General features: G+C 54.4%; 1 protein-coding gene across 9 annotated transcripts; it reads right to left on the bottom strand.

Annotated features, from left to right (window-relative positions):
* Nucleotides 1–900: 900 nt before the first annotated feature.
* On the bottom strand, nt 901–23,956 carry VEGFA (vascular endothelial growth factor A). 9 transcript variants are annotated; one of them, XM_083831017.1, is made up of 9 exons: nt 22,930–23,956; nt 17,089–17,140; nt 11,783–11,979; nt 10,098–10,174; nt 9,660–9,692; nt 9,346–9,492; nt 6,898–6,969; nt 5,624–5,755; nt 901–3,344 (listed from the first exon to the last, which is right to left on the bottom strand). In XM_083831017.1, the coding sequence occupies exons 1-9, from the start codon at nt 22,993–22,995 to the stop codon at nt 3,323–3,325; spliced, it is 798 nt and encodes a 265-aa protein (XP_083687143.1). In that variant the 5' UTR covers nt 22,996–23,956; the 3' UTR covers nt 901–3,322. The 9 variants fall into 9 exon arrangements, with proteins under 9 accessions (XP_083687143.1, XP_083687145.1, XP_083687144.1 ...); XM_083831019.1 differs by lacking the exon at nt 5,624–5,755; XM_083831018.1 differs by lacking the exon at nt 6,898–6,969.
* Nucleotides 23,957–24,787: the final 831 nt, after the last annotated feature.

The following is a 24,787-nucleotide window of genomic DNA, read 5'->3' as shown; positions in this document are numbered from 1 at the left end:
GTTAACTTGCACAGCGATCTGTGAAACAGCCAATAGATCCTCACAAGCCAAATGTCAGTGGTGAATATGCAAGTCAAGAAATTCCTTGGGTTCGTCACACAGCAGCATCCACAAATGGCCCCCGCTCACCTTCACACCTCTCACTGCTGCACTCTGCAAGATGTTACTGAACAAGATGAACCAGAGCCTCAAGTGCTTTTCCTCTTCCCTCTACTCTCTGCCCTCTGCAGAGGCCCAAACTGCACATAAAATAAATAAAAAACAAAAGCCACATCCTTTACCTTGAGAAGAGCAGGAAGAGCAGGACAGGGCAGCAATGAACTTAGTGGTCTGTATTAACCCAATTTATCTTTGTTCCATGTCGTCCAGGATGGTGAGGTGTCCCTGAGCCATGACTGGTAGCGGATTACACACAGCTCCAACAGCAAACACCGAGTCCATTACCAGTGAAAGGCAGGCTCAGAGCATTACTTTTCATCTTGGATTGTAAGTTCCACCAAGATCACATCTACTCGTGCCCGCGCAGCACCCAGCATGAGGGGGCTTGTCTCCTGATAAGACAAGAGGCAAGGCTGTGACCATCACGGCACTGCTTGGTGTCAGAGGCTGGAAAGGAACCCAGGAGTCCTGCCCCCTTGTTCCTGCCCATCAGACCACCCTCTTCTCACTGAGCTGGGAACTTGGGCTGGGCTTCACAAAAGTATTTTGGTGCCTACCTCCCACTAATTTCAAGGGGCTTTAGGTACCTAGATGCTTTTGGAGGCGCTGGGCCCAAATCCAAGAGTCCAACTGGCAGGCTGCTGGAGCCCTGTGTCCTCCAGAGGCAATGCTGGAGGGTCTGCTACACAATGGAAGAAAATCAGGATGCAAGGCAGAAGGAGAAGGCAAAGGAAATCAAGGTCAGAATTAAATTCTTTAATACAAAAAAAGTTTGTTTGTCGTCGTCGTCGTCGTTTTTTTAAGATATATCTGTAATTTCTTTGTTTAAAAATAAATATGCACTAAGGAATATCTTGAAAAAATTCACTAGACACAATATGTAGTGTTAATATCTTTTTTCCCCGCAATTATTACAGATAAACAGTAGCACCAATAAATAAAATGATAACAAATATTAAAATTAAAAAGGAGAGAGATTCAAGATGTAGAATTTTCTATTTTTCCTGTCTCTTCTTTTTACATATATAAAAAAATCGTAGCGTCTATTTAATCCAAATCACACATATACATAAACATATATATATATATACAAACACATAGCCAAATATATATATAGTATGTAGATGTATATCTAACCCTTGTCTCAATAGGAATGTGTAGGGGTAGGTGTTAGAGAAATTAATTAAATAACTGCCCATAACATGCTACTGACTCTGCCAACAATTGGGGAGAGATGGGATGGGACAACAGGAAGGTTAAATTTATACACAACCAGTACAAATAAAAAAAAAAAAAAGAGGTACGGCTTATAAATAGTTGAAATTAAATATTAACAAAGAATACTGAAAAATCCCTACTCTTTAATTAAATTATCTGTTTAATTTCTAATTTAAAAAGGGATATTAAATAAGTATATAAAACACTTTCTCTTCCCTCCCCCCCCCATCGGAAGCCTCTGTCTTGCGCACGATGCAGCATGAGTATTATACATTGCAGATGCAAGCACCCACCCGTGTGTTTTTTTTCTCCTTCTGAAAGCCATCAGTCGGATGGGGAGTTCCTAGTGGTTAGTAGTCACTTGTTGTGAGTCTGTTTTTAGACTGTCTTGTCTTTTTTGGAAGCTTTCCGTGTTGTACATTATCAGGCGTTGAAAAATTCAATTGCAGATGATGTTTGGCAGATTTCTGACACAGACCGAGTACCTTTTTGATTATTATTATTATTATTAATAATTTTAATCACAGAACTAGATTATATATATCCACATAGATGTACAAACACGCTTTCAGGGGTGTGTGTGTGCGCGCGTGTGTAAGGTGGGTTTCACATACACCACAGCGTATATTGCAGATACACACATAGCCAAGATTTTCAGACACGGCTTGGGGATTCCGGCTGCCTTCACATTTGATTCCCCAGCCCAAAAGCTGGAAAAGGGGCCTGATATTTACAGTACGCCATTAAAAAAATCTTGACGCTCACATACACACACACACACCCCTACTGTGTATATACTTTTGATTAATATCCCTTTCCAGAAATGTTCCATAAGCATCTTGGATGCTCTTGAGTGGCAGCTCTGTGCATGAAGAAAGCAGACAGTGCTGAACAATTGTGTGGCTATGCACCGGTCCCCATTCTTGCTTCAGCACACTGTAGGCCTTATGTCCTTTTGCAGCCACCAAGGGCGGGGAATCTAGACTCCTGTGATACTTCCTTGAATGGAAAGTTAGTGCGCATCAGCTGCCCACCATCCTTAAGAGAAGCCAGCATTGCCTCTCTGACGAAGTTTCTATAGCGAATAAAGTCAACGCAAAATGTACACTGACATCCCATGTCCCAGCAAGGCAGGCAGGTTATGAGACGAGTAAGGGCGAAGGTTGGGGGAAGAGAGGGGAGGAGGAATCCTTGATCACGCAGATGGCCGTTTCCTTGGCCTTTGACCCATCGCACCCTAGGATGCCGCTCTTTGGAACTCCCTGCCCATCCTCTCCATCACCTCTCCTCCCTGTCCCAGGCAAGGAGAAGGTGGTTTGTGGTACAGCACACTCTACAGAGAAACAGCGGAGGCCGCACAAGTCAGTTAGAGTTAAGAAGTTTACACCCAGCGCTTCTACTCAAGTCCAGTCTTAGCTTGTTTCTTATGCCCCAAGTAGCCCGCTTGTGTCCACAGCAGTCGAGTATTATCCAGTGAAGACACCAATAACATTAGCAATGTTAAAAAAAATAATCAGTATATATATATATATATTATATATATATGTGTGTGTGTGTGTGTGTGGTTAAGATATACATATATGTATATATAGATGTGGTTAAAATATATATACATATATATATATGTATATGCATGTATACACACATATATATGTATGCATGGGAAAACCCATCAAATACACCCCTATAGTCTTCCTGGCTCTGTTATTTAGCAGCATGAAAAGAAAAATAAAATAAAACAGTTCAAAACCCAAAGGTGAATTCTGTGCGGCGGGTGCCTTGGGGAATGTTCCTTCCGGAGTCCATCGTCCGTACTGAAAGTGCTGTGCTCTACCGATCCTTCATTTTTAGGGTTCATTTGGATTAGTGTTTTGTTTTGTATTTTTCTGTCCAGGCGAGAAATCAGGCTCCAGAAACAGGGCTGTTCCCCCTTCTTTTCCGCTGCTCACCGTCTCGGTTTTTCACATCTGTCAGAGAGGAGAGGGAAGGAAAGAAAGAGAGAAGAGATTAATGTTTGTGACGGGGGTGCAAGTAGGACAGGGAAGGGGAGGAAGGGAGGTGACTGATGTGTTTAAGAGCATATGGCGTTAAGACATGGCATGACGTCACTGGTGGGGTGAAGTGCTGTGCAGTCAGGGCAGAACAGCGGAGAACCTCGACCCATGAATGGGTCGATGAATTCTATTCCCGCAGGCTCACCTAGACACGGAGGGACACTGGTACAGGGGTAAATTTAGGAGCAGGATCAGAGGTCTCCTCACTCACAAGCTGAGCTGAGTGTCTTGTTTGCACCCTCTCACACCATGCACACATAGATACACACACACAAAAAAACAAGGCTAAGCAACGCATGCAGAAAGACACACTCCCTCAGCCCCCCACCTAGCCTCTTGTTTGGGTTGGAAGCAATGCAGACAACAAAGCCTCATGCAGGCGAGAAGGTGAAAAGAAAACGCGTCTCATTTCACTGGCTGCCACAAGCAGGGGTTAGCGCCACAGAAGAGCAGCAGCAGCAGCCTGAAGAAGCAGCAGGAGAAACAAAAATTTGCCCTCCCCTCCAGGGCCCAATTCTAACTCTACAAAGAGATGGAACAGGAAGAACTACAGCTTAACCAGCTTTTTATCTGGAAACAGATAAGCTACCCACTCTTATGACTCCTCCCTATCTTCCTGGCCAATACACCAGCTCTGGAAATCTCCCTTAGTGCCAACTATCCCACCACAGGGAGTGACTAGTAAAAGAAGCAAGTAAACCCCTTCTGCCGTCATGACTTCTTTGGGGTATTGTTTGTTTTTCTTTGTACTTTGTACTATTTCTCAGTCTTCAAACTCTGTAGGGTAATTTCCAGTTACTCTGTGGATAGGGAGCAGGACCAGAGGAAAAAAAGCAAGGTTAGGTCTGGTCTCATTCTTCGGGGGCTATGCTCACTGGGAGAAGTGTAACTCTGGAAGCTGCTGTACTCTGGCCCCTCCATCAATTACTTTCCCACTCGGATTACAGAACCCCAGAAAATTCCTCTGTTTGCAGAGCAGTTTCCACCACTCTGGCAGTGCCTAGATGCCTCCCTGATTTTGGCACATAGCACTTTCACACCTAATGGAAGCGCAGCCCTAGTCACCTAGCCAATTCCAGGCAGGCAAACAGATGTCTCCTCTGTCAGGATGCAGCCACTGGTGAGGACCCTGGATCTCTCTCCCTTATTCTTTCTCATCCAGCCACTGCTCCTGCAATATTCTCTTGACAGGAGGAAGCTCCTAGATCTCTGTGAACTGAGTTTGGAGGCACAACCAAGGGCTCATTAGCAAACCCATCGCTGTCCTCTCTACGGATAGGTAGGATGATCACGCACCAGAGATGCACACGCAGCTGATGCGAGTCAAGTGACCCCACTGAGTTCACCAAAGTGCTCAGGTGAGAACCAGGAATCGGTTTCTGCACATGCCCATGCCACAGGTGGTGCATGGTAAGTAGCATTCAGACAACACATGCACAGTGTGGATTTCTGAGCAGACACTAACCAGCGTCTTTGCATCTCCCACCTGGTAACTGAAATCCAGGCCTCTGCCTGCCTTCACCTAGAGACATGCTGTATCCCACATCACAGCCCTGAGTGCAGTCCCTCAAACCACAACTCTGGCCAAGACATGGACAGTAAGTACACTGCGAGCACAGTGCAAGAGGACAGGGCCCTCTCCCTGGCTTTCAAGAACAAAAAGGCAAATGAGAGCATGAGGACATCCTTGAGGGTGAGGGAGGTTCCTGGCCTGGCCTTCCTTACTCCGCACACTGCAGAGTGTCCACAAGCCATACAGAAAGGGCTTGGAAGACAGGGGTGGTGGAATCCTAGTCAGCTAAGAAGGATTTGGCTTTGTACAACAGTACCCTCAGAGTTGCACACAGATAATGCACAGAGGGCTGCAGACCCTCCCCCTGGCTACTACAGCAGCATGAACTCCATTACCTCGTTCTAGGGGAATGGACACCTTAGGTACAAATGCCCTGTCTCTGGGAGCCATCCCCGTCCAAGTCCTGACAGCACATCAGAAACGCAGAGCTGCCCTTTGACACACGGAATCTCTGTGCTCATCTCAGTTAGACCCTCTGCCCTCTGGCCCACGTAGGATAGACAAACGAAGTAATCATATAGCACTGGTGCCAGAAGTCAGCAGGAAGCAAGCTCCCCCCTCTTTCTCTTTCTCTCTCTTTCTTTTTGTGTGTTTCTCTTTCATCCTTCAGGACACAAACCTGCAAGTGCGCTCGTTTAACTCAAGCTGCCTCGACTTGCAACGTGAGTCTGTGAATTTGCAGGAACATTTACAGGTCTGGGGATCTTGTACAAACAAGTGCTTTCTCCTCTCTGAGCAAGGCTCACAGTGACTGCAAAAAGGCAAAAGGAAAGATGTCTAAGCTACAGCGCTTCAGCAGAAAGAAAATACACATGCAACACCCTAAACATCAAAGCAATCCCCTTGCCCCCTCCCACAGCCCCCATGCTGCCCACTGGAGCGTCGCGGGCTGATGGTTTTCCAGCAGCACCCCGGCAGCCCCAGAACCTGGTCAGGACAGCACCCCTTTGCATTAGCGTAAAGAGAAAGAGAACAGGCTCTGCACAGTATTCACAAATGCTGCATTGGATCCATCGGCACAGGCCACAGGGAGGAGGAAGGGGGAAGCAAGGATGGGAAGGTGAGAGGTCCCAACCAGCCATTGATATATCAATGAAAGGCGTCCTCTGAAGTGGGCTATTCGAGTAGAAAGAGGCCAGCGGCTAAATGAGTTAAATACACAGGGTCTCTCCCCCCTGGAAAGCAGCTGGGCTCCAGCATCACGTGCTTATCCCTGCAGTCGGCAAGGCCCTCCTTTCTGTAAGCCCCGTCCCAGCCTTGCCACCTAGGAGTCTCCCGTGAGGGAAGGGCCGTGAGTTTTCAATGCAGAATTTTGTGAACCACCGTGAGAGACAGAGCGAAAGAGACAGGGAGAGAGACAGGGAGAGAGAAGCCACCGAAACCAGCAGGGAGAGAGAGAAAGAGAGAGAGAGCCCCCCAGTTCCCCAGCACCCCCTCTCCAGCTCCCCACCGTCCCACCTCTCCTCTCCGCTTGTGACTCCACCAGACACGCACGCACACGCGCGCACGCACGCACACACACCCATGCATGGCAGGCACCAGCCTGCCCGTCGCCAGTCGCCGTAGCACGAGACAAGTGGGGGACAGCGCGCGACAGAGCTGCAACCCCAGGAGTGGGAGAAGAGGGGCAGAGCGCTCGCCCACCCACCCGCGCTCCTGTGCCTCGGGAAAATGGTCGCCAGTGATGATTAGAGAGAGCCAAGCAAGCGAAAGCCGCCTTCCCTGAGATACCCTTCGTGCCAGAGCGGTGCCACCGCCAGCGCTGCCCCTGCGGGATCTGCAGCCCACCAGTGACTGGGAGGGGAGGGTGAGATTTTGAGTGAGCAGCAAGCAGGCGGACTGGTTTGGGGAAAGGGAGGGAAGAGAGTCTACAAGCAGAGGACACAAACGTACAAGCTGGGTGGTTTGTACCGGCCTTTCTTGCGCTTTCTCTTTTGACCCTTCCCCTTTCCTCGCTTTGATTTTCTGGAAGAAAAACAAAAAAAAAAAAACAGAGAAAGAGAGAGAGAGAGAGAAGGAAAGAAAGGGAGAGATAGAGAGAAAACGGAAGAAAACGCAAGGAAGAAGAGAAAAAAAACACAGCCATGTGCCTTGCTGGGAGGGGGAAGCACATGAGGCAGGACCGGAGGGCAAGTCCCGGGGCCGAAGCACAGATCTCCACCTCGCACACACACTCACGGGCCTCCTGCGCTCCTGCCAGCACCGCACCCAGCCTGCCCGCAGCCAAGCCAGCGCCAGGGGACACGGCGTGCGCAGAGGCCACCTCCACGCGGGGCTGTCTCAGAGGGCCCCCGCAGCTCCCCGGAGAGGGGCAGCGGGGCGGGGGCGAGGGGAAGGGAACAGAAAGCCTGGTGAAAGCGTCACGCAACCGCAGCGAGCGCAGACAACCATCCCGGGCCACAAGCTCAGGCGCACGCTGGCTGACGAGGGGCAACCTGTGTGGAGGGGCTCCCCCTGGGGAAGAGGAAACCGCCCTGACCTGGTGGCGAGGAGGGGGCAGCCCAGGGATGGCGACAATCCTGCCTCGGGATGGGCTCAGCACGCTGGGACAAGGGGGGAGAACAGGTCTGCACAGCGGCGCTGTGTGGGAAGGGGCCACCCAGCCCGCGGGCTCTGCTCGCCCACCCCACTGCCTGCCTGTGGCTCAGTGGGCTCCAGGAGACCTCGCTGTCCGCTAATAGCCCTCCGGCAGCCTCCTTCCTGAGCGCCGGAGGAGGAAGAGGGAGGCCTGACCTAGCTATGACACCAAGGAGATGATAACCAGCAAGAGGCTTCAGGCCTTCCCTCCTTTTCTCCCTCACCCACTCCCTCCCTCCCTTCGGTTTCCACATGGATCTGACAAACTGATGAGCGGACGGAGCCAAGGCACCGACTCTCTTAAAAATTCACCCCTTGCTCCTGATTCGGTGGCAGGAGCCGGGACAGGACGGGGCTAGGACGTGCAGGCCTGGACGCTAACCATGGACCTCTACAGCCCAGCGAGAGCACAGAGAGGGAGGGAGGCTGGAGCCTGCGCTGCTCCTTGAGCCACATCAGCGCAGCACCAAGGGAGAGGCATGCGAGGAGAAGGCCCTGGGCAAAGCACCAGGGCTTGTCAGACAAGTGGGCACCACGGCAGCTCAGCAGAGACTCCCTCCTTCCCTGGCGCAGCCCACCTCGGGAGGGAGCTGTCGAGGGAGGGGACATGGGGGGGCAGAAGGGAAAGCACCACGGGTGTTCCTTAGGCCCCGTTCAAGTCTTCTCGCTGGAACGAGTGTCAGAGCATCAGCTCACTCCCAGCCTCTGCCCTACGTGTCAGGAGTCACAGGGAGGCGGTGAGGGGAGGAAAATCGACCTGAAGGGAGGAGAGGGGCACCAATATAACAGGACTTTCAATCGAGAGCAAGTCAAAGCACAGCAATCTCTCCCATCCCTTCCCTTCCTTCCCCGGGGAGTGCAGAACCAGCAAAGAGCAGGCAAGGTGCTGTTAGAAGAGGAAAGGGAATGCAACACAGTCCGGGCTGGCTGCTTCACCCACACCCCATCCTCACCAGAGCTCACACAGACCCAACTCTCGCACACCTTCAGACCACAGAGCCACGCAGACCGACCGTCCCCGACACGGCCCTGCACAGAGAGGAGCGCCGGCTGCCCGATGCAGCCACGAGCGGATTTCCAGGGGGAGGAGGAGAGGCTGGAAGGCGGCTAGAAGTACACAACCGCCAGGAGAGGGGTGAAAGAAGTTCCCTCTCACTCTCCCGCTTGCTCTCTCTCTCTGTTTCAGCCTCATCGCCCAGTATTCACCCCTTTCCTCTCCAACTCCGCACCTCCAAGTGGCAGAGTCGCTATCCCAGCCATGCGCAGTCCGGCTGACACTCTCACCCAGAGAGGTCTCTCTATTTTTCCATGTTGTTCCACGTTTTGTGATCGTCCCTGCAACTACTGCAGGGCGAGAGCTGATTTATCTACTTTCCATAACCTTTTTACTTTGGGGAGGAAGGAAAGGGAAGGTTGTGCCTTAACCTTCTTCAGGTCACCAGAGTAAATCCATCAGCTTGAAAAAAACTCTCCTGAAAGCCTCCACCGAGACCCAGCTAGGAGATCCACCTCCTTTTATACCCTCCCACGCCCCCACCCCACCAAAACCAGCATCACATCGTGCATGGCATCAGTCCTGCCTTCACCAGGCCTCCACTGCCACCTCTCCCTGTAGCCAGCAGAGTTCCTACCCAAGCTGCTGTGAAAGAAGCCAGCAAGTTCTCACTCAAGCAGCAAGAAAAAAAAATTAATAATAAAGAAAGGCAGCGATTTGCAGTAACCAGAAACACCCCAGGAAGAGGGAAGGGAGAACGGGGGCTGCACCTTGAATCCATTCTGGTAGGACACACACGACGGGACTTCCCTGACTCGGGGTAAAGCATTAGGAATGACTGCCATGGTCGTGGGTCATGCAAGCTCCAGGTCTGGGGTATGAAGGAAGGACCGTCAGATCTGGGTTTCTGTGCCCACCTGGAACGGATTCAGAGTGTCGCCCCATGCACTACCATATGCCATTTCCAAAAACACCTTCTCAAAGTGAGTATCTCCAACCAACCAAGGAAAAGGGCAAGGGGCAGTGGGGAGAGGAAATGCCAACCAACCACCAAAAGAGAAAGGAGGAAAGGTTTGTCACTTACTTTTCTTGTTTATTTTTGACATCTTTCTTTGGTCTGTGGGGGAAGAGAGAACAAAGGCCTCATTAGAAGGGAGCTTACCACATACACATCCAGTATTATTCCCAGTTCCCGCAAGCGCAGGGAAGAGGACATGTACAGCTGCCGCTGCAGTATGCCCATGGCACAGGTTAAGTAGTCCTTCTCAAAGCGTTTGCTCTCCTGCTGCACCTCACCAGTGCCAAAAGACCCCAGGTTGCAGGCTAGCAGTGTCCACCTGCCATATCTAGAGATGGAGGAGCCTCGCCAGCAGAGTTCTTTTCCCAGGCTCAGCCATCCCACTGCAAACCAACTGAGGAGACCGCAGAAGCCTCTGGACAACAGTCCCAACCCAACGGCAGAAAAAACGAAAGGCTCAGAATAAGTTTATCGCAAGAGGAACCAGTGCTGCTCCATTCTCACCTGCAGTCACATTTACTGTGCTGTAAGAAGCTCATGTGCGCTATGTGCTGACTCTGATGGGGTTTAATTCTCATGATCTGGAATGAAAGAAACAGAGAGGGTCACTGCCCATTCACTATTTATATTCACAGCTCCAAATCAGCCCGCTGCGCGGCAAAGCATTTGCACCCCAGGTGCTCCTGGGAAGAGCATGGCAGAGTTTGAGCTGGCTTTGAGGCCCCGTTCGCCCAGGCAGAGAAGGCCTTTGATCACAAGCAAGCGGCAACACCAGGCTCGTGCCAAAGCTCTGTTTGCTCATGCATGCAAGGTGCCAGCACTGGTGGACTGCCTTGGAGACAGAGGCATGGGAGAGGGCGTAACACCACCGTAAGATTCTCACTGAGCCGTCCCTGGTCAATACTAGCGAGACAGCAATGGAGCATTCAGCCTGCTCCCAGAAAGAGGCATGTTTCAGTCTAAAGCAAAGGCCCAAAGCAAAAGCTCCACGTCCGACTACCGTTCCCTAAGCCACCACTCCTTCCCGGCTGACATGTCACCTTCTCAGTGAGATGACACACAGAATAAATCTGGTGCTCTGTGCTTAAAACACCCCTGCAGAGCCAGACTTCGCCCAGCCCCCCGCTCCGTGTGCCTCCAGGGAAGTTATACGGGAAGCTAGGCATGTACTGTCACAGTCTCTCAACCCAGAACCTGGCTGGACCACTAGTTCTAGCAGTTGCACCACAGATCTCCTGAAGTGCTTCTGACCCTTCACAGGCATGCAGGCATGCCAGCCAAAACATGTAATTCAGCAAGGAATGGTAAGAAGAAAACTGTCCTTAGTTACACCGTGCTAGTAGGCTCTGGCCCAGGCTGGAGCATGCAAGTGGAAAAGCAATACAGGGGAACCATGGAAGGACACAGAGAGGTTCTCTGCCGGAGTTCAAACACAGCCGAGGTCACAAGTGAAAAGCACTGGCTGGTAATCACGCAGTCCTGCACGTCTCTCATCCATATCAAAAACTGATGGCAATATTTACAGTGCCCTTTCAAGAGGCTGAGGGACAAAAGTAGGTGAGGGAGCTACAGGCTAAGGGTAACGGACACTAGCACCACAGTGGATACAAGCTGGAATCCAGGCTGGCAGACAAGGGCAGTGACAATGCTCTCTAAGCAGAGCCTGGACCTTCCCCGTGTGCCCAGCCTTTGCTATCACGGCCAGTCCCTGTCTCTTCCAAGAAATGAATTCAGCAGCCTCCAAACAAAGGAGGAGGACGCCCAGAGGCAGAAAGGCTTTTCCACTTGACACTGAAGCAGTGTGTTTCTTAGAGACCCTTTCCACCCCTGCTGTGCCAGTGTAGCTAATGACCCAAATCCCCTGCTCTGTTGGTAAAGACTGACCTCACATGCCCTCCGGGAGAGAGTACTGACAGGCTTTTCCCTATTGCACTACTCAGCTGCCTTCAGAGCAACAGCTGTGTGGACCAAATGCAGAGTTAAGGTAGAGCAAGGGTCTGGGGAGTATCTTCTCCGGGGCCTCAGAGATAACGGCATCAAAAATGCTCCTTTGCATTCTCTACGCGTGAAGTGCTCCTTTGCAGAAATGCTCCTGTGCCTGCTGCTAGCTTCTGTATCTCTTGGGGTGGCTGTGACGGGTGACTTGCCTTCTCCACCCAAGCATGCCAGCTTGCAAGTTGGGCCCTCACCTCCATCGTGACGTTGTACACATCCACAGGGACACATTCTAGGCCCTCATCGCCGCAGCAACCCGCACATCTCATCAGAGGCACACAGGATGGCTTGAATATGTATTCCACCTCATCAGGGTACTCCTGGAAAATGTCCACCAGGGTCTCAATTGTCCTGCAGAAACTGCGCTCGTAGACTTCCAGGAATTTGATAACTACAGGGAGGAATGGAGGGAATAAGTTAATGCAAACTTAGCTCAAGAATGTCTAGTGCTTTGCCCCTTAAAATGAGCCAGACAGTTGCAACACATCTACCCTATGCTCTTCACTACCAGTCTTGCAGGCCTACGTCCTTCGTCTCTGCCCTACTCACCCACCCTCCCTCCCTCCCACCCACACCCCAAATCAGTAGGGGAAGAGAAGGAGATGGCCCTTCCTCCTGCTGCTTCGGGACAGAGACAAGATGGACCGGAGAGCTTCGCTATTTGGACTGGCCCTCCCTGGCAACATGATGCATCCCGCAGGTGCCTCGTCCCCTTGCCATTCCCCATACTCTCAGACATGCTGCCTCTAAGCAAAGTAGCCCAGCTAAAAAGCACCTGAGGCTGCTGCAGATGACCTGCACTCTGGATTAAGGCCCTTCACTCGTTCGTCTTTTACCCTCTTTCAAAAAGGCCATTTGATGCCTTGGTTTTAGGAGGCAGGGGTATAAGCCAGAGCCAAAAGCATCCTCTCTGTAGACCTCAGCGCAGAGGCACCCCTGAGAATGGTGAGACAGCTGTGAGCAGCGCATCCACGTGGCTCCACTCTCCCCACCAGCTACAGCTTTTGCCCACGTGCAGCATCCACCTCAGCAGGCCACCTTCAGAAGACCGACAGCACCTGCTACAAGTCGCAGCCTCCCTGTCTCTACACTGACCACTCTCCCACAGCAAGGAAGCAAGCCAGCACCTGGAAGACTCGAAGCAAGCCCACAGCACCCCCAGGATTAACCAGACCACACACTTGGCTACTGAACCACAATAAGGCGATGTGGGAGGGGGAACGGGGTGGATCTGCCATTATCCCCTGCCTTCCCTCTGAATGGAGCAAACACTAACTGCTTGCGACCTGCACTGATTTCACAAGCGTTTCTCAATGTTTCCCAGTCTCTTGCCAAAGCTTCGTCTTGCTGCTTGGTCAAGGGTTGGAGAGATTTAAAGAGATGAGAGATAGGGTAGATAAGTACACACGCACAAAACCCAGCTGCTCGTACACCTCTGCAAACAGCGAGCCCCTGGAGCCCTCCAGGCCTCCCAGCTCTACCAGCATGCAGGCAGCAAAGGAAGTTGTCTCAAATGGAGCAGAGGATAAGCGTATGCACAGAGAGATAGTACCTGCCCCGTGCTGTTACACGCTATAATGATCCACCTGTACAGTATGCAGAGTCCTACAGCACCGAGGTTGATAACTCTGAGTGATAAGCGCAAACTGCTTGCATCATGGAAAAATGGTCTCTGGTAAGCGTTTCTAAAGCACCCTGAACTTGTGACAAACTGGCATAAAGGTTACTTTGCCACAAAAATGCAAAAGCTGCAGGGCTTGGAGCTCACAGCCCGCAGTTAATTGTTGAAAGTTAATTCTAGGTCATGCAGAGCTGACAGTGCCACAGCGCTGAGAGCGGGTACAAGAGGGGAGGAGCTCCCATCCAGGCAGTCTGAAGTGTCAGAGAGCGTGAGCAGCTATTAAAAGAGAAAGTGGCTTATGAAAAGGAAATGTAGCCTGGCAGGCATGGACTGCTTGTTGGTATTCCTAGCCTAAAAGACAGCATGCCTCTGTTCCCTGTCCCTTCCCTTCCTCTTCCCTCCTCCCCTAACTACAGCGTGCCTCCTGCCTGTCCTCCGATCTTGTCTGTGCTACCTCCTTCTTCCTGCTCCCCTTCAGAGTGACCTTAGTCACTGCCTATGCTCCAACAAGTTGAACAATTTAATATGTGGGAAATTCTGCAGGCACAATGACAGCCACTGAACTGCACTGTTGATTATTCACGCTCTGCCAGCAGAAAGGATCTGGGAACTCCGGCAACACAAGCACAGCGCTGGATAAGAATGCTTCCAGACCCACTGCAAGGGGAAGGAGGGAGGAAAAGAGGGAGGAAAAGCGATAGTTACCTGTGCAGATCAACTGCTGCTCACTGAATTCCTCTGGAGCATATAAAGAGCCAGAAACCGAAACCAGGCAGAAAACTGAAGTGAAACTGATTCAGGTCCACAGTGCTTTCTACATGTTTGCACTGCGCGAGCAGCTGGATTATACCAGGGAATGCGGACTACAGATTGGCCACGGAACAGCACATTTGATTTATTTTGCGGAGCCTTTACTTTTATGGCTGCACCCTGATAACTATACTTGAGATCTGGGAAATCTGACAGGACCAAACGCCTCCCGTTATCAGTGCTGGAGTTTTTGCCTTTACTTTAACGTACAAGGATTTTCCAAAGTCTGAATCAGCCTCGGAAGAGGGAACGGGGACTCTTTATCCAACTGCCAGTCAGAATATCCTCCCACAAAAGGCGCGTTGCCTCGATTCCCTGGACACAGAGCATTCACACGGAGACTGTGCAGCACTCCACAGTCCATTTGCACAGCTAGTTCCCAAACCGGAGCACATGACTGAGGTACAGTCATCCTCACAACAAAGCCCTGCCCCTGCTACTGTATCTACACTTACTCCTATGTACTGGGAGTCATATTCCGCACTTTGCCAGGCTGATTCAGTCCGTGCTTCCTTTCCATTGGTTGTGTCAGGGACGGAAGGACGTCTGTCTTTCACGGGGAAACATAGGAAGGTCACTGAAGGACTAACACCGCTTGGCCTGCTCCCTTCCTGCAATTTGGGCCTCAGCCCATGTTAAAAGTTAATCCCACATTTAACCCACACCCCTACCCTGTAAAACACCTCCAAATTTGAGTCAGAGGTTTTTCTTTGTGAATGGAGAGGGAAGTAAGGTTAAAACTCAGTCAGGGCCCACATTAACTCTTTAGGCAGACATGGCCACAGCAGGCAGGATTAAGTCCAAATTCGGAGCAGTCAAGTGGGAACAAGCTAGACTAGAAAAGGAGCAGGTCTGTGATCATTCTGCCTCCCTCCCCGTCAATGGCTTAGCAGCAATACAGACACACTGTTCTGTTAAAAATAAAAGTGCAGCCACAAGTGCTGGTGGTTTCCTTTATTTATACCAGAAAATCTTTTCTCGTGGAACAAACAAAGAGTGTTTGTCTAACTCCTCTACAACTTCCCGTGCCACAAAACATGTGGAAGGCTCTCTTGAGCACAAAACGGTAGGGGCTGAAGTTAAAATTACAGGCTCCAACCAGAGTAAGTCCATCCCAAATAAAAACCTGTCGCAGCTTGACATCTCAGAGCAAGCACAAAATGGCCAAAGACACAAAGTCACCTTACGCACCCACCCCAAAGACCCCAGGAGCATCAGCAGAAGGCACTGCAGGATTGTCCTTGTACAACAGAGGCACATCATCGACTCCTCTTAACAGAGGGGAAACTGAGGTACAGAGAGAGAACCGCCAAGGTCATACAGCAGGACAGAAGCAGAGCCAGGAAGGTAATGCCAAGAGTCCTGATTTCTAGCTCGCGGATGTATTTGCATAGCAGAGCCAGGAATAGCATCAAGGCAATAGCACTGGAGTCCCATTGCTCACGTTGCTAGACCAACTTCTCCCCTGCTCCCATCAACCTTCCTGTGACAGGGAATTAAATTCTGTTCAACTCTTCCCTCCCCAGGAACGTAGTCAGACACAACAAATGGCACAGATCAGGACACTAGCTCTCTTCTACCAACAGCAGAGGGACTGGTTACCAAAATAAGCCTCACGGCAGGCTCCATCTTGATCCCTCTGGAGTCACTGAACCTTCTTCTGTTGACTTCAGCAGGAGCAAGGGTCAAGCGCAACATGCGGCAGCCCGCCAGCAAATCGGAAATTTCGGCCACGCAAAATGGACACCTAGCCCAAACACTGCCTGCCACAAATCTCTGGCTACCTGCAGTTGGTCATACCAATAAAGTTACAGAAATTGAAATAGAGTGCAACATAAAAAGCCAATCTGGGCCCACACTGCTAGAGCCCTCTGCTGACCTCCAGCTGGAATAACGCTGGAGGTCACAGCCCATGGGGGGACCCTGCGAGACCTCCGACAGAGCCAGCCACGCCAGCGAGGGGCCTGCTCCGCTGCCAAGGTAATGGGGAAAACATGGTCAGAACAGAAGCTGACTGATGATCACCTCAGCCTGAAGGCCCCCAAGTCCACAGCCCCCACTTCTGAGCGGAGGACTGCGGACGGAAAGCCCACCTGCTGCAAGGCACGGGGCTCCACCAGGCAGGGGGGCTTGCAGGAGGCACCTCTGACTAGCCTGGCGGCTGACTGCTCTCCTGGCCTACACACACATGTGCTCGCAGAAACCCACGGGGCCGAGGACATGGCCACAGCCTGGCCTTTGGGTGGCTGGAGCAGCACAGAATCACTACGGCTGCACAGGCACCACCTCGTTTCGTAAAATCTTTAAGGCTGGAAAAGACCTCCAGGATCACCTGGTCCCATCTCTACTGCGCTGCCCGCATCAGATTAAGCAAAACCTATATGGGATCAAACCCCTGAACCTTTTACGCCTGCTTACACCGGAGTAAAAGGGTGCCTTTCTCAAGCCTGGCTCTGCACACAGCGGTAGCCTGAGCTGGGGGACGAGGCTGGAAGTCACCCTGCATTGCCACCCCTCTGTCCCCAGAGCCACTGCTGGTGGTGCCGGGGCTGTCGGGCACGGCTCCGGCCTTTGTTCGGGGATCAGCCCCGGCCGCCCGGGCACCACCGGCGCCTCCGGGGAGGAGGCGGGCGGCTAAGATGACAAATCCCTTCCTACGGCACTGTGGCGAATTCCTAGGAGGCTGTTCGCAGCCACTCAGCTCTTTGTGTGCGCGCATAAATATATATATATATATATATATAAATGAGCGTGTGTGTGTGCACCAGCGCACGCACGCAGTTCTCCCCGGAGTTATGGGAAGCGCGCAGCAGGCTGGGCCGGCCCCGCCGCACGTCCCGGCCCCGCCGCACCTCCCGATCCCGATCCCGATCCCGACCCCGATCCCTCGGCCGCCCCCAGCCCCGCGGGGTCCGGCCCCGACCCCGCCGGGGCTAATGGCGGCGCCCGGCGGCGGCAGCCCCCCGCTCCCGCTGCGGCTCCCCGGGAGGTGGCGGTGTTGGCCGCCGGCCGCTCCCGGGGCCCGGGCCGCCTTCCCCCGAGCCCCCCGGGAAACCGCCCGGCTCTTACCTTCGTTGGGTTTCCGCTCCCCATCCCCCAGGGCAGGAGCAGCCTTCGTCAACTGCAAAGACAAGAGAAAAATCGGTCACAACGCGGAGCCCCCCACGCCGGGCCGGGGGCAGCCGGGCCCGCCGCCACCGGGGAGGCCGGGGCGGGCACAGAGCCCTTTTGTTCCCCTCCGTCCTCGGCCCCGCAGGAGCCGAAGGGAGAACGGGGCCGGGGAAGGGAAAGGGGAGAGGAAAGCGGCCCGAGGGGTTGGAAGGAGCCCCCCCGAGGGATTTGCAGCGACTGGGGGCAAAAAGCGTTGAGCAGATGAGGGCCGGGTGAGAAAAACAACGCGGGTGACCTTCTCCCGCTGGCCCGCGCTGCTCCGTGGGCCTGGGCAAGCCGTGGGCCCGGTGCCACCTCCAGAGCAGCGCCAGGCCTGCCTTTCTCCTTCAGGCCTCCCCTTCCCCGCCATAGAGGTGAATCTGGCCCAGGAGGAGGGCCGAGCGGGGAGAAGGGCTGTCAGGCGCGAAAGGGCATCGCGCCCCGCTCAATGTCACCGATGTCTGTCACTCTGTGGCGGTGGCCACAGAGGTGTCGCTATCTGGCCCGGTGTCAGGGCGGTTAACTGCTGCGGCACCGCACGCCGTGAACCCCCATGTGTCCCTCTGTGCTGGCACTGTCACGTAACGGGCCCGTCCCCTGCCCCTGCGCGGCTTCCCCAGGACAAAAAGAGGCCCTGAGCTCTGCATTCGCTCCTGCTGCCCTCTTGGGACAAGGGGCATTTCCAAACCGCTGACGCAGGCAGGAGCAGCAACAGGGATCCCACCCCCAGACTGGGATGGAGCGGTGTTACGCTGCTTCACTGAGGAAGTTTCTTTTTTTAATTTCAGGTGAAACAAAAACTTCACTCTTCCTGCTCTGCATGAGGGTTTTAGCTCTGACGTAACTTTCCAGCCAAGTCAGGTTTCCCCCTGCTGTTCTTTTCTGAACCAAAACCAAAAAAGGCTTGGGTTTCTTCACTTCTGCAAGGTATGTTGCCACCTGCGTGACGCCATCCACCCCGGAACCTGCTGCATTTCAGCAGAGGCGCAAAAAGAGAGTGGCAATGCAAACACACAGAGCACTGTTTCATCAGCAACATGCTGTATTTGGGCTTAGAAAAAGGCCCTCTGATCTCACAGCTGGAGACAGGACTGAATTGAGCAGGCAAAGTCCACCTCGAGCTCACAACAGGAATCTGCCACCTATGGTCTTCTAGCAGCCCTGTGCACAGGGCAGCACCACCTTCTGAGTGGCCTGAAGTGTCAGCTTTTAAAAGGAGGAGGAAAGAGAGCCGGCAAAGCCCCTCTCCCAGCCATTCCTTTGTGTCTGTGCACAGTTCCCTTTGTCTAAGGTCCCCCTGATCGAACTCCTTGCTTCTCATTTCAACCGACGTCCTTCTGTACCTGGGAATAACGCACCAGGCCCAGACCTGAGCCGCCCCACGCGTGGATCTGTTATGTCCCTGGGGAGAAAAGCCTGTGTGCCTAACCTCAGTGCTGTGATAACAGTTTAAAAAGCAGGTTCCTAGGAACAATTTCATTCCTGAAGTGTGAAGGTCACTGCAACAGCACAAACAAAATGGAGGCAGCAGAGGTTGCAGCGGCCTTCCAAAGACGCACAGCGCCTGAAGATCTATGGGTCAAAAGAAAACCGCATCAAGGGCAGAAAAGCTTCCATTCATGTCATAGCACAGGAAGAAGATCACGAGCCAGGCCGATCTATCCAAGTCACAATGCTCCCAAGACCTTTTTTGGTTTGCACACCAAATGACCGTGATGGACTAAGCAAAATTAGCTCTGAGACACCTTGAGGGTCTTTCTGCCTGTTCCCAGCGTGAGGCGGCTCAGCCTGCTGCCAAGCCCCCTGCCTCCATACGCACACGAACACGCGCACGTGATGCATGGATGCTGGGAAGCAGACGTAAGCCGCACACTTTCACTGCTCACCTGCGCGTGGCCAGCACCTCTCCCTGCCCAATGCACCGGCGCGGGAGCCAGAGCACCCTCCCAGCTCTCACCTAGACCTGGGCTGCAACTGCACCCGTAGGGTGGGAAACAGGATCGGTACGGAGCCTGCCAGGAGCAGGGTGAACGAGGTTGCTGTTCCCCCCGGCAGAGCTCTGCAGCACTCGAAGGGGAGCTCTCAGCAGTCACCCAAAAGGTTTCCCAGAACTATCAGTAACACGCTGTCTGCCCACTATACCAGGAAACCTCTCTGCCCTTTTGGCAGTGCCTTTCACCTGTGGCTAATGCCCTCCAAGCCCGTTCACTCAAACAACAGAGCAGGCAGGGGGTTCTGCCTCGCTTGAAACCAGGCTGCTACGTATCATAAAGGGCAATGGGAAGCCAAAAGCCTTCCAAGGGACAAGCAGGCCCAGCGTGCCCTTCGGTGGGAGCCTGAAGGTCACGCTCTCCTCTGCTGTCTTTTGGAATTACCCAACAGCTCTGTAACACAATTTGTTTCCAATAGATTTTCAGCATTTCACAGAGGTGTGGAAGCAAGCCCTGGGCTCGAGAGCAGGGAAAATGCCCCCAGAGAATGGGGCTGACCAGGGGGAAGCTCCTTTTTGTGCCCTTTGCAGGTCGCAGTGAATGCACATCCTGAAGTGGGGTAAAACCCTCCCGAGCAAATAAACCTGCCTCACACTGTCTGTATCTGCACCTTCCCCGCCCCCCTTCTCCTCCAAGTGCCAGTACGAAGCAAGTTACTCTCTGAAGGGAGAGAAAAGGTTAATCAAGTCATTCCTCTCCAGCCATCACCCCCCTCACCACCACCACCAGGACTCTTTCTCTCCCTTCCCCTCCCCCTAATCTGTGCAGCCTCATTAAAAGAGCTTTGTAACTGTTTAGGACTGGAACAAACAATCCATCCACTTTGAGAGGGGCTCTGGGACAGGAGTTAAGGCACTTTTCGTCTTAGGCGCTAGAAATTCTTCTCAGCGGTTTCTACTTAAGCGGTGGGGGGACTCGCTGCACTCCTTCCCCATTGTACCTACAGACGGAGATCAGTAATCCCGCGAGCTGCCAGCACGGCGCAGGCACCTCTGACATGGAGCAGGACGGACAAGAGACCCGATTCGGGGTCGCTCAGGAATCGGAGAGCCCCTCCGAGACCCCAGCATGGGTTCCCCTCTCCCCTGCTCCTGAAGGAGCCCTCCTCCTCCCGGCGTGTCCCCGGACCGCGGGCCCGCAGCGGCTCTGGGGAAGGTGACCCGTGGTGTCCTGGCTGCCAGGGGGCTCGGGAGGCAGGCTCTCGGGGCTCCCAGCGGGGCCTGGCGCAGAGGCACGCCGAAGGCAGCGCGGCTGGTGGGTGTGTGATCATTAGCAGTCTGGTCACAGGCTCGCTCTCCCTCCCTCCGTGTCTGATCGCTGCCTGTTCCCTGTGGCAATACAGCTGGTATAGCCAGGTCCCTCCACGGTTCGGGGTGGGAAGGGATGAGCTCTCAGCCCCCCACCAGCATGCACCCGCCACCATGCCGCCGCCGAGACCCCTGGACAAAGGAAGATGGGGAAGGACCTGCCTTCCCCCATTCTCTAGGAAACCGGGGACTGGAAGGGGACAAAAACGCAACCTCCCGCACCCTGCGGGGCTACACACACGCCCGCTGGCCAACAGCTGGGAGGGTGGCACTGCAAAACCACCTCTCCCTCCCTCTCCCGCACGGAAGGGCTGGTGCCACGAGCAGAGGCAGACACCTGTGGCATCAGCGCCACCCAGCCCGGGCCGTGACACAATTCCCCGCTGTCCCGGCCTCGCTGCAGGAGCGACCGTACCAGCTCCCTCGGTCAGGAGCCATCCCCCTGCCGCCTTCTCCGGGGGAGCACCGTGATTCCTGCGTCCCTCCTCCCTCGCCTTCAGGAAAGCAGCCTGACACGCGCTGGACCCTGCCTTCCCAGCTCAGCCTCTGCCAGGGCTTTTCTTTAATTCTCTCCAACGCGCCTGGCTAGCTAGATAGGTTTTATTCAGCACGACAGCCTGATTAACGCTACAGATAAATATTATCATCAAAGCACAAAACCCTAGTCCCAACGTGAAGAGTCATGCTTTCTGCCGTGCCCAGAGCCATCGTCAAGCTGCCTACGTGAGATCTGCTGGTATTTCCAACGTTCCCATCACCGTGGTGCCCAGGCGACCAACGGACAAATAAGGACAGAACTGAAGGACAGACCTCACCGTCTGTCTGTCTGAGCACTTATATGGCCCGCATCACCCGGCTGTCTGAACATCTCGCGATCTCTCGTGCAATTATCCCCGCAACGCTTCCCACCACCCCACATTTCCCACGCCACCCCGGAATTTTTCCCTACTCTTTTTTCCCCCCCCCCCCCCCCACCGTTACCCTCTGTCTTTTCTCAGCAGCACCATCCTCCCGCCTGGGAGAAAAGGCAGCATGAGGCTTTCACGCGACTCCCGAGGACAGGCAGACCTGGACCCTACCTGATCCGCAGCTTCATCTCCGGGGAAGAGGAAGGGGAGGGGAGAAGGAGCAAGGGGAGGGTTGAAGGGTATTATCACTAGACACCGACCCGGAGTTGTCTAACCTACAGCCAGGGAACAGACGCTGCTCTGCAAGTTTACTGAGGAGCTGGGAGGCAAAGAAGCCCTGTTTTCGGTGACGGTGGAAAAACTCTTGGAGAGCGGAAAGAATCGTCCCACGAGCCAAATCTGGCAGGCTGGCTGCACGGAGCTGCTCCGTGACACGCTCTAATGAGAGCTCAGCCTCGGTTCCCATCGAGCACAGCCTAACGTGCGGCTGTCACTGGAGAAAGTAGAGATATAACAGGCTAGAAACAAAGCGTGCAGTGCCTGCATGACTTCGCTTACAGCTGAAATGGCTCCTAATTGGGGAGTTACCTTCCAGCATCGGTGCTGAACAAACAATGTGAATAACTGATTAGTTTGCAAGCGACGTTTATGTTCACGACAGTGGGAGATGATCTGGCCCGCATTCTCGCCGAGAGCTGAGGAGGAATGGCAGGGGAGAACTAGCTCCTTACAGCCCTTAAAACATAATCCACGCCTGCCTAGCATACAGCCACTTTCACGTGGGCACTCTGTCTAAACCCCTTAATATCTCTTGGCAACACAGCCCTCTTGACTCTTTTGAAAACAGATTTATAGGACAGGTTTGCACAGAAAGCTGCCTTTCTTTTTCTCTCTCCTTTTTTTTTTTTTTAAAGGAGAGAAAGACAAGGAGGAAGAGTCGGTTTCTAATCGCTCAGGAATGACAATGAGGCAAAAGTAAAAGTGACCGAGGAAGGAGAGAAGGGAAAAACGAGGGGTTTTGTAATCTCGGTGCAGGAGATATGCATTTTGAAAAAAAAAAAAAATCAATCTGGAAGAAATTCAGGATCCATTTTGTCCTCTTTGATCTCTATTTGTTTTTCCAGCTAGGTATTTTGAACTCCACACGGCAGCGCGAACCCGAGCCGGGACCCAAGGCAAATACCGCCGAAACACCCTTTTGCAATGTCAGGAGAGCCGAGGCCGGCAGGAGAGAGGCTGATGCAAGAAGCCAGCGCGCTGCCTCCCCTCCTTTGCCTTCCCTTCCCTTCCCTGCCCCGCGCAGCGCCGCGCAGCGCCCCGGCCCCGCGGAGCCCCACGGCGGGGGCGTGCAATGCGCGCACATGTGCGCGGCCCCTCCGCGCCTCGCCCCCCTCGCACGGGCACAGCGAGCAGGTGGGAGCCGAGGGAAGGGGGAATAAATTTTAAAAAAAAAAAAAAAAGGAAAAAAAAACATTTTTTTTCTTAATTTTTCCCGCCCCCCCAACCCCTTCCCCTCCGCACGCGGGGGCACAAAAGCCCCGTCCCGCCGCTTACCTCCGCGCTCTGCAGATAGAGCAGCGCCGCCAGCCCCCAGTGGATCCAAGTGAGCAGAAAGTTCATGGTTGCCGCCGCACGCCGCGGAGGAACGGGGCCCGCCGCGCTCCGCCTCGCCTCCGCCGCCGCCCCGCCGCCGCCGCCGCCGCCCCGCCGCGCTCTCGCCCGCGCCTCCTCCGTGCCCTCCTGGGGTGCCGCCGGCCGGGCGCTGCGAGGGGCTCCGGGGGAAGGGGGGCTCCTCTTCGGGGCGTCCGCGTTCACCCCTCCATAAGGCCGGCTCTCCGCCGGCGGCCCCCGCTGCTGCTCCCGGTGGGCGCTCCGCCGGGCCGAGCGCAGGCTCCGCGGCCGCCCCGCCGCCGCCGCCCGGCCCCCGCCGCCGGGCAATCCGAGCTCCACAGCGGCAACCGGGGCAGGCAGAGGCACCCGCGCCGCGCTCGCTCTCGGCTTCGCGCACTCACGCCAAAGTTTGCGGGGAAAAGTTTCAATGCATCTCTTTTCCTGCGCGCCCCCCACCTCTTCTTCGCGGCGGCTGCCTCCCCCCGCCGGGGGGATGGAAGGGGCTGAGCCCGCCGCCGCTCGGCCGTCCACCGCTTTTAAAAAAAAAAAAAAAAATCAGAAGAGGGCGAAAAAAAAGAAAAAGAAAAAAAAATCCAAACTGGCTGGAGAGGGAGGCAACCGGGGCGGAGAAGAGGGGAAAAGGGGGGGGGGGGGGGGGAGGGGGGAGCTCTGCAGGAAAGGGAGAGAAAAAAAAAAAATCCAAAGTATAGGTGGGGGAAAAAAAAAAAAAAATTCAATTAAACGGGAGGAGGATAAAGCAAGGCGGCGAGCCAAGCGCAGGTCCCGGTGCCCGGGGAGGGCTGAGGTGCTCCCGCGGCGCGCTGTCCCCCGCCGGCTCGGCGTGCGCTCCTCGCCCCCCGGCGCCGCGGCAGCGGCGGCTCCGCGCACTCCAGCGGCGGCTCCGCGCAGCGCCCGCTCCCCGCGCAGCGCCCGCCCCACCGCCCGCTCGCCGGCGCTCTGCAACTGCTCGGCGCGGCCGCGGGGAGAGACGCTCCGCCGAAGTCCCACCCTCTCTGGCGATTCCCCTCCCTCCTTCCCCTCCCCTCTCGTCCTTGCGGCTCTGGGCGAAAAGGCCACGGAGGTAAAAGGGGGTGCGCGGCGCGCCCCCCCCCCCCAAAGCTCGCCCCACTCGGGATCGTGTCCCCCACCCCGTCCCCCACCCGCGGTTCCCACGATGCGCGCCCACCTTTTTCCCCCACCCGCCCCACCCCGGCAGCCCCACGGGCGCGCTTTCTGCCCCGCCGAGCGATGCGTGAGTTCGGGTCAAAATTCACCTCGCCCGCCCGTGGGAATCGCTCCAAAGTCCAGCAGAGCCATTTGGGGGGAGGGGGCAGCAGGGGACAAATTGCCATCCCGGCCGCCGCCCGGCCCCCCAAGCCCTTTGCTTTGCAGCTGCGGTGATTTCTTAGCACCTACATGTCAAAGGGGAGGGGGCGCATCCTCGGTTGGGTTTTATTTCTCTGTATCCAGCTCCAGCCCCCCTAGGTCGTGGGGCCTGCCCGCACCAGCCTTTGCCTGCAGAAGGGCATTATACTGGAGATCTTGCCGGGCAAACCCCGTCCCGCTTTCTGGGAAGGTATTTGAAGGGCAAAAAGGTGTCTCCGTCTCCCCGGGGTTACCGCAGGCATTCCCCAGCCGAGCTCCTTCACTCGTGTCACCCGCGAAATTTCCTCCTGTGGGATATAGCAGCAACACACGCGTGTCGACATAGATCGGTCTCCCTCCTGCCGCCGTCCCCCAAGGACCTTCGGTGGTGGACGGGGTGGAAGTCCAGACCGGCAGCTTCCTGGGGCTCGCCACA

Source organism: Anser anser (assembly GCF_964211835.1).
Source record: "Anser anser genome assembly, chromosome: 3".
NCBI classification, from domain to species: Eukaryota; Metazoa; Chordata; class Aves; order Anseriformes; family Anatidae; genus Anser; species Anser anser.
Note: the sequence above shows the minus strand (reverse complement) of the source record. Positions and strands in the feature narration are given on the sequence as shown.

Coding starts and splice junctions, on each gene's coding strand:
- VEGFA (XM_083831017.1), bottom strand. CDS start 22,995: ATGAACTTTCTGCTCACTTGGATCCACTGGGGGCTGGCGGCGCTGCTC. Junction 9,693..10,097: donor CACAGTAAATGTGACTGCAG/GTGAGAATGGAG, acceptor CTTCCCCCACAG/ACCAAAGAAAGATGTCAAAA. Junction 6,970..9,345: donor CCTACCAGAATGGATTCAAG/GTGCAGCCCCCG, acceptor TTTTTCTTCCAG/AAAATCAAAGCGAGGAAAGG.